At 37.8% G+C, this 14,298-nt stretch overlaps 1 protein-coding gene across 14 annotated transcripts in view; it reads left to right on the top strand.

Annotated features, from left to right (window-relative positions):
* Positions 1 to 14,298, top strand: part of LOC138765441 (uncharacterized) — an 84,409-nt gene that overhangs the window by 61,423 nt on the left and 8,688 nt on the right. For 4 of the 14 annotated variants that reach the window (XM_069942552.1, XM_069942545.1, XM_069942538.1 and 1 more), the window contains one exon: positions 8,386 to 8,540. The exons of the other annotated variants lie outside the window; for them this stretch is intronic. In XM_069942552.1, the coding sequence (XP_069798653.1) occupies positions 8,386 to 8,453 (68 nt within the window). In that variant the 3' untranslated portion in view covers positions 8,454 to 8,540. Of the gene's footprint in view, positions 1 to 8,385; positions 8,541 to 14,298 lie in introns of those variants that run through there. 14 annotated transcript variants of the gene reach the window in all.

The following is a 14,298-nucleotide window of genomic DNA, read 5'->3' as shown; positions in this document are numbered from 1 at the left end:
TGTTCCCTTGTGTATCTGCTACCTTCAAAAAAATATTTTGCATAAACTTTTGATCTTCTTCATTAGGTGAATATACATTGAGTAGATTCCAAAACTCCAAATATATCTGACATTTTATCATTACATATCTCCCTGCTGGATCTATTATTTCCTCTTCTATTTTAGTTGGCACATTTTTACTAATTAATATAGCTACTCTTGCTTTTGAATTATACGACGCTGCTGTTACGTGTCCTACCCAATCTCTCTTTAATTTCTTGTGCTCCAATTCAGTTAAATGTGTTTCTTGCACAAATGCTATATCAATTTTTTCTTTTTTCAGTAAATTTAGCAGTTTCTTCCTTTTGATTTGGTTATGTATTCCGTCAATATTTAAAATCATATAGTTCAGCGTAGCCATTTCATACTTTGTTTATCTTCCCTTTCCGTTTCTCCATCATCACCTTTCCTTCTTATCCATTTCTGCTTTCTTGTTTTGAACACTTTATAAGACAACATTTCTAAAACATCAAACATTTTCCTTATTCTCCTATTTAAAACTTATTTAACCCCATTCTCCCCTCCCCCTCCTGAGTTGCCCTTTATCCCTTGTCGGACAACCACATCTCCCCTCTCCATTTGGATTTGCGAATTCACTCGCAAACGTCAGCTGATTTTGTAGTGACCGTACCTCCTCCCCACCCAGACCCCCAGAAAAAATTTCAGTTTTCATATGTAACAAAGGTCACTCTTTCAATTCCCTCTTATTCCCTCTATTCCCTTTCCTTCCCTTATTAATTCTTGTCTATACTCTATATATTTTCCTCTAAATACGGATACATTCATGTATACACACTATATATATACACACATACATATAGTTCGTGGTCATTTTTACTCTCATTACATGTCTTCATCTCTCTGCCTGTTTTGTAGTTGTTCTGCAAATTTTCGTGCTTCCTCTGGATCCGAGAATAGTCTGTTTTGTTGCCCTGGAATAATTATTTTAAGTACCGCTGAGTACTTTAACATAAATTTATATCCTATTTTCCATAAGATCATTTTTGTGTATTGAACTCTTTCCTCTTCTTCAGGAGTTCAAAACTTATGTCTGGATAGAAAAAAATTTTTTGACCTTTATATTCCAGTGGCTTTTTGTCTTCTCTTACTTTCTTCATTGCTTTCTCCAATATATTTTCTCTTGTTGTATATCTTAAGAATTTTCTAAAATGGATCTTGGTTTTTGCTGCGGTTGTGGTTTTGGGGCTAGTGTTCTATGTGCCCTCTCTATTTCCATTTCTTCCTGTAATTCTGGTCTTCCTAGGACCCTGTGGATCCAATCTTTTATAAATTCTCTCATATTCTTGCCTTCTTCATCTTCCTTAAGGCCCACTATCTTTATATTATTTCTTCTATTATAGTTTTCCATTATCTATCTTCTGAGCTAACAGCTCATGTGCCTCTAACTTTTTTATTAGATTCTTCTAATTTCTCTTTTAATTCCTCTACTTCCATATCTACAATTATTTCTCGTTTTTCCATATTTTCCACTCTTTTTCCTATCTCTGATATGGCCACTTCCATTTTATTCATTTTTTCTTCTGCATTCTTAATTCTTTTTATCTCATTAAATTCTTGTAATTGCCATTCTTTCACTGATTCCATATATTCTTTAAAAAAGATACATCCATTGTCTTGCTTTTCTCTTCTTCTTCTATTTCTTTCTGTTCTTCTTCTTCTTCCTCTGGATTGACCATCTGTTGTTTCCTTGTTTTCTTTTTACCCTCTTCTTTCTTGTTGTCGTTATTGTCTGTGTTCTGCACCTGCTGCTGTGCTGCAGGTGTCTCTCTCAGCTGTGGAGATCGACTCCGCAGCTGTTCCCCCCTCCCGTCAGTGTGTTTTTTTTTCATGCGCGGTTGCGCACTTTTACTCGGCTCTGTGAGCCATTTTTGTAGTCCCGAGCCCGGGACTTCCACTGACCTGCGGGAGCGAACTTCTCTCTCCGCGGCGGGCCTCTTCGGACAGGTAAGGCCTTCACCTTCTTCTTCCGACATTCTTTCTTCCTCTTTTCTTCCCGTTGTTTTCGACTTTTCTCTCTTCGCTGCCATTTTCTTCTCACCTTTATTTTTACTTTATTATAAATTTTAATCTTGTACCTTTGTGCTTTGTGTGTTTTTTTTAAACTTTTCGGGAGAGGGCTGGAATTCCCTGACTGGCCACTACTCCATCACGTGACTCCTCCCTCAATTTTAATATCTTGACAATCTGCTATCACATTATTTGTACCTCTGATATGATTAATTTGCAGATTATATTCTGTAATATCAAACTACAGTTTAACAATCTTCTGTTTTTATTCTTCGTTTTATTCTAAAAACCAGAGGATTGTGGTCAGTAAATATCACAATTGGTTCCTGAGAGGTACCGAGATATACATCAAAATTCTGCAGAGCAAATACTACAGACAACAGTTCTTTCTCAATAGTAGAATAGTTCCTTTGATGAACATTGAGTTTTTTTGAAATGTAGGCAACTGGATGGTGAATTTCATTATGTTTTTGTAATAAAACTGCACCTCCTGCTCCCTCACTGGCATCCACTGCTACAGAAAATGGTCTGTCAAAATCAGGAGATTTTAACACAGGGCAATGGCATAGCATCTCCTTTAAATTTTCCAAAGCTGTCTAACAAAGTTTAGTCCACACAAATTTCTCCCGTTTCTTCAAAAGATTGGTTAAAGGAAGAGAAACCTCAGCAAAATTTCTGCAAAATTTCCTAGAATATCCTATCATTCCTAAAAACCTTCTCACTGCTTTCTTGTCATTGGGAATAGGAAACTCAGAAATTGCATTCACCTTAGCTTGAATAGGTGCAACTTTGCCATGGCCAACTACATAACCCAAGTATGTTACCGTGGCATTTGCAAATTGACTCTTTGCTAAATTAACAGTTAAGTTTGCTTTGGATAATCTTGCAAACAATTTGTCCAATTCCCTTAGATTTTCTTCCCATGTGTCAATTTTTGTGATCAAGTTATCAATATAAACACCTCTATGTGTTAACCCTTGGATTACCGAATTAATCATCCTTTGAAATGTTGCAGGTGCATTTTTTTTAACACAAAGTAACACATTATACTCATAAAAACCAGATGGAGTTACAAAAGACAAAATCTTCTTTCCTCTCCCAGTTAGAGGCACACACCAGTAACCCTTCAACAAATAAAATTTAGTAAGAAATTTAGCTTTGCCAATTTTATCAATACAGTCATCTATTCTCGGATTAGGATAAGCATCTGTTTTAGTTATTGAATTATTTGGCTTGGCTTCACGGACGAAGATTTATAGAGGGGTAAAAGTCCACATCAGCTGCAGGCTTGTTTGTGGCTGACAAGTCCGATGTGGGACAGGCAGACACGGTTGCAGTGGTTGCAGGGGAAAATTGGTTGGTTGGGGTTGGGTGTTGGGTTTTTCCTCCTTTGCCTTTTGTCAGTGAGGTGGGCTCTGCGGTCTTCAAAGGAGGTAGCTGCCCGCCAAACTGTGAGGCACCAAGATGCACGGTTTGAGGCGATATCAGCCCACTGGCGGTGGTCAATGTGGCAGGCACCAAGAGATTTCTTTAGGCAGTCCTGTACCTTTTCTTTGGTGCACCTCTGTCACGGTGGCCAGTGGAGAGCTCGCCATATAACACGATCTTGGGAAGGCGATGGTCCTCCATTCTGGAGACGTGACCCATCCAGCGCAGCTGGATCTTCAGCAGCGTGGACTCGATGCTGTCGACCTCTGCCATCTCGAGTACTTCGACATTAGGGATGAAAGCGCTCCAATGGATGTTGAGGATGGAGCGGAGACAACGCTGGTGGAAGCGTTCTAGGAGCCGTAGGTGATGCCGGTAGAGGACCCATGATTCGGAGCCGAACAGGAGTGTGGGTATGACAACGGCTCTGTATACGCTTATCTTTGTGAGGTTTTTCAGTTGGTTGTTTTTCCAGACTCTTTTGTGTAGTCTTCCAAAGGCACTATTTGCCTTGGCGAGTCTGTTGTCTATCTCGTTGTCGATCCTTGCATCTGATGAAATAATGCAGCCGAGATAGGTAAACTGGTTGATCGTTTTTAGTTTTGTGTGCCCGATGGAGATGTGGGGGGGCTGGTAGTCATGGGTGGGGAGCTGGCTGATGGAGGACCTCAGTTTTCTTCAGGCTGACTTCCAGGCCAAACATTTTGGCAGTTTCCGCAAACAGGATGTCAAGCGCTGAAGAGCTGGCTCTGAATGGGCAACTAAAGTGGCATCGTCTGCAAAGAGTAGTTCACGGACAAGTTGCTTTTGTGTCTTGGTGTGAGCTTGCAGGCGCCTCAGACTGAAGAGACTGCCATCTGTGCGGTACCGGATGTAAACAGCGTCTTCATTGTTGAGGTCTTTCATGGCTTGGTTCAGCATCATGCTGAAGAAGATTGAAAAGAGGGTTGGTGCGAGAACACAGCCTTGCTTCACGCCATTGTTAATGGAGAAGGGTTCAGAGAGCTCATTGCTGTATCTGACCCGACCTTGTTGGTTTTCGTGCAGTTGGATAACCATGTTGAGGAACTTTGGGGGCATCCGAGGTGCTCTAGTATTTGCCAAAGCCCTTTCCTGCTCACGGTGTCGAAGGCTTTGGTGAGGTCAACAAAGGTGATGTATAGTCCTTTGTTTTATTCTCTGCACTTTTCCTGTAATCTGTACCAGTTCCATCTGGTTTCAGTACCAGAATACGAGAAGAACTCCAATCTCAGTTCGAAGGTCCAACAATATCATTTTTCAACATAAATTCCACCTCCTGATCCATGATTTTACTCTTGAATGTTTATTCTTTATGGGGGCTGTTTTATGGCACTTGCTTCTCCAACATCTACATCATGGTAAATCACTGATGTCTTTTTGGAACATCTGGAAACAAATTTGTATAGTTCAAAATTAATTCTTTCAACTGCATCTGTTCTTGTGATTTAAGATGGCCGAACTTTTCCTCCAAATTTTCCAGAATTGCTGAGTTAGACAGGCGCATAGGAACCATGGTTTCATTAAGGTTACCCTCACAAGATTCTGTTTCCATAATCTCATGATCCATTACTTCCTCAACCCTGTCAACAACTAACACCTCTGATACAGACTGTTCTCCACTACCCTTATCTGCATAACATGGTTTCTACATATTTATGTGACAAACCGAGTTTGGAGTGTTAACAACATAGTTAACATCATTCAGTTTTGATTTAACTACATACGGTCCAGAAAATTTAGCTCTCAAAGGATTGTCATGTGTTGGGAACAAAATTAATACTTTACTTCCTGTCTTAAAATTCCTCACTTGAGCTTTCCTGATAAATAAACGCTTCATTTTACCCTGAGCTATTTCTAAATTCTCTTGAGCCAAAGTCCACACTTTTTGTAATCTATCTTTACATTTAGAAACATAATCCAGCAAGTTCAACTGCACATCCTCATTAACCCACTGTTCTTTTAATAAGATCAAAGGTCCTCTAACCTGATGTCCAAACACAATTTCAAAAGGGCTGAACCCTAATGACTCCTGCAAGTTACAATAAATGAATCCCTTCATCCCAATCTTTCCCATTCTCCAAACAATAAATCCTCATCATATTTTTAAAAGTAGAATTAAATTTTTCCAAAGCTCCCTGAGTTTCAGGATGGTACACAGATGAAGTGATCTGTTTTATTCCCAACTCAAATTAATTGTTGAAACAACCCAGACATAAAATTAGATCCTTGAACACTCTGGATCTCTTTAGATAATCCAAAAACTGTGAAAAATCTTTCCAGAACCTTTACCACTGTTTTAGCTTTAATATTTCTTAATGGTATAGCTTCTGGAAATCTTGACGCTGTACACATAATTGTTAATAAGTACTGATTCCCAGACTTAGTTTTCAGTGGGCGACCTACACGATCTACAATAACCCTAGTGAAAGGTTCCCCAACAACAGGAATAGGGTACAATGGAGCTACTGGATGACCCTGGATAGGTTTCCCCACAACCAGTCAGAAGTGAGATGTCTGGCAGCAATTTACAGCTCAAACCAGGGCAGAAAAATTGTTTCAAAATCTTATTCATGGTTTTCTTTACACCAAGATCACCACCCAAAGGTGTACTATGGGCTAGATTTAAAATTTCATTTGGTAATTTCTAGGAACAACTACCTGATGAATCACCCCCCCCCCCCAACTCTTCATTAGCAGGAATATCAAGAGGTCTCCATTTCCTCATCAACAAATCACCCCTCAAGTAATATCCACAAGCCATTTCTTTAATCTCCTGTTCACTTACTGCTTTGTCCTTTAAGTCAACATGATCTGTATCTGGTTTTCTGTTGTTGAATTAACTCTTCCCTTGACAAAGAGAAATCCTCACTCTCACAATGACCCTGCTCTTTCAAACCTATTTCAGAACCACTGAGCAAGTCTCTATCAACTGGATCTTCTTCAGCTCTCAACATTTTCATAGACAAAAACCTTGTTCCATCACATGCAAGATATATCTCACAATCCTCTTCAATGTCATCCTTTATAGGCCAATTTGTTAATCTCAAAACTGACCCAACTTTATCCTCTGCCAAATCATTCCCTAATAAAAGCACTAGACACCCAGCCATTTCAGTGTCTTGCTGAAGAAACTTTCCCCCTCAGGGTTCTCCGGATGAGAACCTATTTCTTTCAGGTCACCACAGAGTTCCTTCTTGTTTTTCACATTCCATGTGAAACATTAGACTGCCTGTCCTCTCCTCTTGCATGAGGGCTTTGACCAACCAGACTGAACTAAGCACTCACAACCTGTCTTCCAAATGGGGTTTTCTACAAGCTTGTCAGCTTGTCCTGTTCCAGTCACAACTGCTGTTGCTGCCTGTAATACTGTAGAACTGATCTGTCTGTGTGTGTGTGTGTGTGTGTGTGTGTGTGTGTGTGTGTGTGTGTGTGTGTGTGTGTGTGTGTGTCTCTCTCTCTCTCTCTCTCTCTCAGAGAGAAACCTGTTTGACTCTTTCTGCTTGCAAAATCACATGACTCTCTGAGAACAGCAAGCTCCACTCCAGACAGAAGACAGCTCCAACGTGTTCTTTCATCTGTTGCTTTTTGTAAACAACAATCCATTAGTGAAGTCTCTTGGGCACTCTCAAAATCTCTTGGAAAGGATGTGGAAACCTTTCCCAATTTATCTCCCAAAATCATACTCTGTCACAACATGACTGCAGATATTTTTTTAAAATAAAACAACAGTATTAAAACTTTTTAAAACATATTATAATTGCAACTATGAAAAACAAAATGAGGACACAGACAATGAAGAAAACGAATCTGAAAGAAATGACAAGTACTGAGGAATTGGGGCCTACCTTAGAAGTGGATCTTGGGGACTCGCTTCCTCTCCCTCCGAGATTGACTTGGCAATTCCCAGCAAAGTTTCAGGTTACTCCAGCGCCACCTCCCCGTGGAACTGAGGAAGATGGCACTGGCAACAGAAAAAGGCAGCTTCATCTGTTGGAACTACAAGATTGACCACACATGCACAGATCTCCGTGCATGCGTGTGATATCTTTTACCTGAACATCAGCTACATTTTTTTAATACTCGAGGTTGTGATGAGTTAGATTTCCCTTTTACATTTAGAGAAATTATAGATGCACTTAAGTCAATGCCGAATGGTCTGTCTCATGGTGAAGATGGATTTACGTTGGAATTTTATTGAAAAATTCAGGATTTATTATTGCCTTTTTTAATGGATGTGTTGAAACAAGCAGGGAAGGTTCATTCTTTACCAGATTCTTTTCCTAATTCAATTATAACAGTCATTCTCAAGAAAGATAGAGACCCATTAAAAACTGAATCAGATAGGCCTATTTCTTTGTTAAATGTTGATTATAAAATTGTAGTTAAGTTTTTATCAAATAGATTGGCAAAGTACTTACCAAGTTTAATTCATTTGGATCAGTCAGGATTTATGAAAAATCATTATTCTTCAGACAATATTGCAAAATTAATTAGTTTGATTCCTACTTCTCAGAAGAACTTACTGATGGTCTGATCATTTGATGGGGAAATGGCATTTGATAGGTTAGAATGGAGTTTCTTATTTAAAGTGTTGAAAAATTTAGGTTTGGACCAATGTTTATTAGTTGGATTAAATCTTTATATAAAAACTGTTCTGCCAAAGTGGTGACGAATGGCCAAATATCATCATAATTTCTATTAACGGATCTACTAGACAAGGATCGCCTTTGTCCCCAACACTGTTTGTATTAGTTATTGGACCTTAAGCACAATTGATAAGACAGGAGGGTAATATTTAGGGTATTAGAGATAATTCTGAAGAATTTAAGATTGATTTATTTGCTGATGATGTTTTGATTTATTTTATAGAACCACAAATTTCATTAAGATCCATTGTACAAGAGAATGAAACAATATGGAGTAATATCAGGTTATAAAATTAATTGCAATAAAAGTGATACTATCCCATTGATTGATGGTAATTACACTCAATGTAAGGAAATTGTTCAATTTAAATGGTCAGATCAAATCAAATATTTAGTCATTAGAATTGATAATGGTTTCGATCATTTATATAAGTTAAATTATTTACCTTTATTTCATAAAATTAAAGATGATCTAAATAGATGGAAAGATTTACCTAAAACATTAATAGGTAGAGATAATTGTATTAAGATGAATATTTTTCATACAAATCCATATCTTTTGCAATCAATTCCTTGTAAAGTTCCTCAGAAATGTTTTAAAGATTTGAATTCTATAATTAGAACATTTTTGTGGAAAGGTTAAATGGTTGGAGTATCCCAACAAAAATTAACTTGGAAATATGAATTGTGAGTTTTACAATTTCTGAATTTTCAAAATTATTATAAAGCAGAACAATTGAGGTTTATTAATAGAATGTTTGATTTGGATAATCTGTTAATATGGGATAATATTGAGTGAGAAAAATATGGCACAATTTATCTATAAATGGAATACTAAAGTTATTAATTATTAATAATGATGCACTGAGTCATATCAAAAACAACATCCACAAATGATCATTATCAATATATACACAGTGATGTTTCCTCTTTCCCCCCTTCCCCCCTTTCATCCCTCTCTCCTTCCCCACCCCCTTCAAAAATCAATAAATAATAAAACACAAAAAACAAAGAAATAACAAAAAGCAAAAAAGAAAAAATGTTGTATTATCCACTTTCACATATTTAAATCTTATTGTGCTTAGAATTATGTTGTTTTAAGAGATGGGGGTTTGTGGTCAGCATTCTCCAACATATTTTATGTACGGTTCCCAAATTTGTTCAAATAATGTACACTTGTCTTTCAGATTGTATGCAATTTTTTTCTAATGGAATACACTTGTTTATTTCTGTAAACCACTGTGGCATTTTAAGGTTTGTTTCTATTTTTCAGGTTGTCATAATACATTTTTTTGCTACTGCCCGCGCTATCATAATAAATCTTATTTGGGCTCTGTCTAATTTTAGTCCTAATTTTTTGTCTCATATTATTTAACAGAATTTTTTTGGGATCTTTTGGTATATTATGTTTTTGTGATTTTTTTTTAATATTAGGTTTAGATCTTCCCAGAAAGGTTTTACTTTGGAGCATGTCCAAATTGCATGTAGTGTTGATCCATTCTCTTGTTTACAACAAAAGCATCTATCCGATGCAGTTGGGTCCTACTCTTTTAATTTCTGAGGATAATATATAATCTGTGTAGCCAGTTATATTGAATCATACATAATCTACTATTTATCGTGTTCATCATTGTTCCTGTACATAACTTCTCCCTTGTTTCATTCTTTATTTCTCTGTTTAAATCTTTTTCCCAACTTTGTTTGGGTTTATAGTTTATTTCATCCTCTTCCTTATATTGCAATTTGATGTGTATTTTGGTAATAATTTTTTAAATTATCATTAAATCTGTGATTAAATATTCATAGTTGCTACTTTCTGGTAATCTCAAGCTATTTCCCAGTTTATCTTTAAGTAAGTTTTCAATTGGTAATATGTAAACATTGTGCCTTGTGTTTTTCCATATTTATCTTTTAATTGCTCAAATGTTAATAAATTATTTCCCAAAAAGCAATCTTCTATTTTCTTGATTCCTTTTCTATCCCATTCCTTAAAAAATAAATTGTCTATTGTAAAAGGGATTCATGGGTTTTGTGTTAATATCATTTTTGGTATTTGATCATTTATCTTTTTTTTCTTCCAGGTGTATTCTTTTCCATAATTTAAGTATGTGATGTAGTACTGGTGAATTGGTATATTGCACCAATTTTCATCCCATTTATAAAGTATGTGTTCTGGGATATTTTATCCCAATTTGTCTAATTCTTTCTTAGTCCAGTCCGGTTTTTCTCCTCTCTGATAAAAATCTGATAAGTACCTTAACTGGCTGCCCTGTAGTAATTTTTGAAGTTTGGTAACTGTAACCCTCCATGTTAATTTTTCTAGTGCTATTCTTGATTCATTACCTTTCCATAAAAATTTCCTTACTGTTTTCTTCACTTTTGTAAAAAAAAAATTCTGTCAGGGGATTTGGAAAAGTTTGGAATAGATATTGTACTCGTGGGAACACATTCGTCTTAATACAGTTTACTCTTCCTATTAAAGTTAACAATAATTATTTCCAATTCTCCCAATCTTACTATATTTTTTAATTAATGGTTCATAGTTTAATTTGTATAAATGTTTTAGGTTGTTATCTATTTTGATATCAAGGTAACGTATCACCTGAGATTGCCATTTAAAAAGGGTTTCCTTTTTAAATTCTGAATAATCAACTTTATTTATTGGCATATCTTCCCTTTCATTGGTTTTAATCTTGTACCCTGCTATCTCTCCATACTCTTTCAGTGTAATATGTAATTTTTGTATTGACTTATCTGGTTCTGTTAAATAAACTATGATATCATCTGCTAATAGGCTGATTTTATATTGTTTCTCTTTTATTTTTATTCCTTTTTCCACTTGTGGTTCAATAACCAAAGTGAACAGTGAAGTTGGGCATCCCTGTCTTGTTGCCCTGCTTAATTTAAAGTGATCTGATACATATCCATTTATTACTACCTTTGCTAATGGTTCATTATATAATGCTCTAATCCAGTTAATTCATTTTTCCGTTAGTTTAAATTTCTGTAAGACTTGAAACAAATCATTCCACTCTAGCCTATCAAAGGCTTTCTCTGCATCTAACATAACAGCTACCATTGGTGTTTTATTTATTTGTGCTGCATGAATTAAATTAATAAGTTTACAAACATTATCAGGTGCCCATCTTTTTTTTTTAACAAATCCAGTTTGATCTTGCCTTACTAGTTTTGGTACACAGTCTGTTTGCTAGTAATTTTGCTATTAATTTATAATCTGTATTCAATAATGATATCGGTCTGTATGAAGATGGCAATAGCGGGTCTTTTCCCTCTTTCGGAATTACTGAAATTATTGGTGTTTTACATGATTCTGGTAAGTTTTGGGTCTCTTCTACTTGAATCATTACTTCTAGGAGGGGAGGGATTAATAGATCCCTAAAAACTTTATAAAACTCTATAGGGAATCCATCTTCACCTGGTGTTTTATTGTTTGGTAGTTTTATTAATATATCCTGTATTTCTTCAGTCTTAAAAGGTTCTGACAGTTTATTTTGTTCTTCTATTTTTAGATGTGGTAGTTCAATGTTAGATGAAAATTCATTAATTTTGTCATTTTTTCTTTATTTTCAGTTTGGTATCATTGTTTATAGAATCTTTGAAAATTTTCATTACTCTCCAATGGATTATATGTGATCTACTTATCATCTTTTCTTGTCGCTAGAATGGTTCTTTTAGCTTGTTCTGTTTTAAGTTGCCAGGCCAATATTTTGTGTGTTTTCTCTCCCAGTTCAAAATATTTTTGATTTGTTTTCATTATATTTTTCTCTACTTTATGCTTTTGTAATGCTTCATATTTTAACTTTTTTCTCTGCCAGTTCTCCCTTTTTCTCTGTATCTTCTCTTTCCACTAATTCCTTTTCTATGATTGTTATCTCTTTTTCCAACTCTTCTATTTCCCAATTATATTCTTTTTTTTTGTCCTCTAATAAAGGCCTTCATTGATCCCATAAAATGAATTTATCTTTTACTGATTCCATATTTATCTCGAAGTACATTTTAATTTGATGTTCAATATATTCTTTGAAATCTTGTCTTTTTAACAGTGTAGGATTTAGTCTCCATCTATATGTCTTTGGTGGGGCATCCTCTCTCTCTTTGGCTTGGCTTCGCGGACGAAGATTTATGGAGGGGGTAAAAGTCCACATCAGCTGCAGGCTCATTTGTGGCTGACAAGTCCGATGCAGGACAGGCAGACACGGTTGCAGCGGCTGCAGGGGAAAATTGGTTGGTTGGGGTTGGGTGTTGGGTTTTTCCTCCTTTGCCTTTTGTCAGCGAGGTGGGCTCTGCGGGCTTCTTCAAAGGAGGTTGCTGCCCGCCACACTGTGAGGCGCCAAGATGCACGGTTTGAGGCGATATCAGCCCACTGGCGGTGGTCAATGTGGCAGGCACCAAGTGATTTCTTTAGGCAGTCCTTCTACCTTTTCTTTGGTGCACCTCTGTCACGGTGGCCAGTGGAGAGCTCGCCATATAACACGATCTTGGGAAGGCGATGGTCCTCCATTCTGGAGACGTGACCCACCCAGCGCAGCTGGATCTTCAGCAGCGTGGACTCGATGCTGTTGACCTCTGCCATCTCGAGTACTTCGACATTAGGGATGAAAGCGCTCCAATGGATGTTGAGGATGGAGCGGAGACAACGCTGGTGGAAGCGTTCTAGGAGCTGTAGGTGATGCCGGTAGAGGACCCATGATTCGGAGCCGAACAGGAGTGTGGGTATGACAACGGTTCTGTATATGCTTATCTTTGTGAGGTTTTTCAGTTGGTTGTTTTTCCAAACTCTTTTGTGTAGTCTTCCAAAGGCGCTATTTGCCTTGGCGAGTCTGTTGTCTATCTCGTTGTCGATCCTTGCATCTGATGAAATGGTGCAGCCGAGATAGGTAAACTGGTTGACCGTTTTGAGTTTTGTGTGCCCGATGGAGATGTGGGGGGGCTGGTAGTCATGGTGGGGAGCTGGCTGATGGAGGACCTCAGTTTTCTTCAGGCTGACTTCCAGGCCAAACATTTTGGCAGTTTCCGCAAAACAGGACGTCAAGCGCTGAAGAGCTGGCTCTGAATGGGCAACTAAAGCAGCATCGTCTGCAAAGAGTAGTTCACGGACAAGTTTCTCTTGTGTCTTGGTGTGAGCTTGCAGGCGCCTCAGACTGAAGAGACTGCCATCCGTGCGGTACCGGATGTAAACAGCGTCTTCATTGTTGAGGTCTTTCATGGCTTGGTTCAGCATCATGCTGAAGAAGATTGAAAAGAGGGTTGGTGCGAGAACGCAGCCTTGCTTCACGCCATTGTTAATGGAGAAGGGTTCAGAGAGCTCATTGCTGTATCTGACCCGACCTTGTTGGTTTTCGTGCAGTTGGATAATCATGTTGAGGAACTTTGGGGGACATCCGATGCACTCTAGTATTTGCCAAAGCCCTTTCCTGCTCACGGTGTCGAAGGCTTTGGTGAGGTCAACAAAGGTGATGTAGAGTCCTTTGTTTTGTTCTCTGCACTTTTCTTGGAGCTGTCTGAGGGCAAAGACCATGTCAGTAGTTCCTCTGTTTGCGCGAAAGCCGCACTGTGATTCTGGGAGAATATTCTCGGCGACACGGGGCATCCTCTAATTTGATTGTTAATAACAGGGGAGAGTGATTGTCTTGGATAAACTTATACCTCTCATTTTGTTCATTTTAGATTGGTCACAGTGTTCGAGCTACCGAAAGAAAATAGATACACACACACCAAGAGCATTTCAGTTTATACAAATGTTTATTACAAATTCAAAAGCTGATTTCAAACTACAATATGCAAGCCCTTCCCAACTCTACTTATCAATGCCTGGACTGGTCCCAACTGCCGAAGTGAGGCAACGACTGCACACTTGTAGTAGGTTGTCAGGGCACTGATAGCAGCTTCTGCACCTCCCCCGACCGGGACTAAAAGTTCTTCTTCTTGCTGAGAGATGTTGCCACCTCTCGGAGAGTCTCAAACTTCAGCAGCGGGACCATGGCTTATATTACCCAAAAACTGCTTACCCAAGCACCTATTCCCAGCACAGCAAGAAAGATAAGCGAGCAAGCTAGCATGCTAGGCTTCTATTGAATAACATAATTTTCAGCTTATCACTTTGAATACAATTGTT

This window comes from Narcine bancroftii, chromosome 1, assembly GCF_036971445.1.
Source record: "Narcine bancroftii isolate sNarBan1 chromosome 1, sNarBan1.hap1, whole genome shotgun sequence".
In the NCBI taxonomy this organism is placed as follows: Eukaryota; Metazoa; Chordata; class Chondrichthyes; order Torpediniformes; family Narcinidae; genus Narcine; species Narcine bancroftii.
The sequence above is the reverse complement of the archived record's forward strand: the minus strand, read 5'-3'. Positions and strand labels throughout refer to the sequence as shown.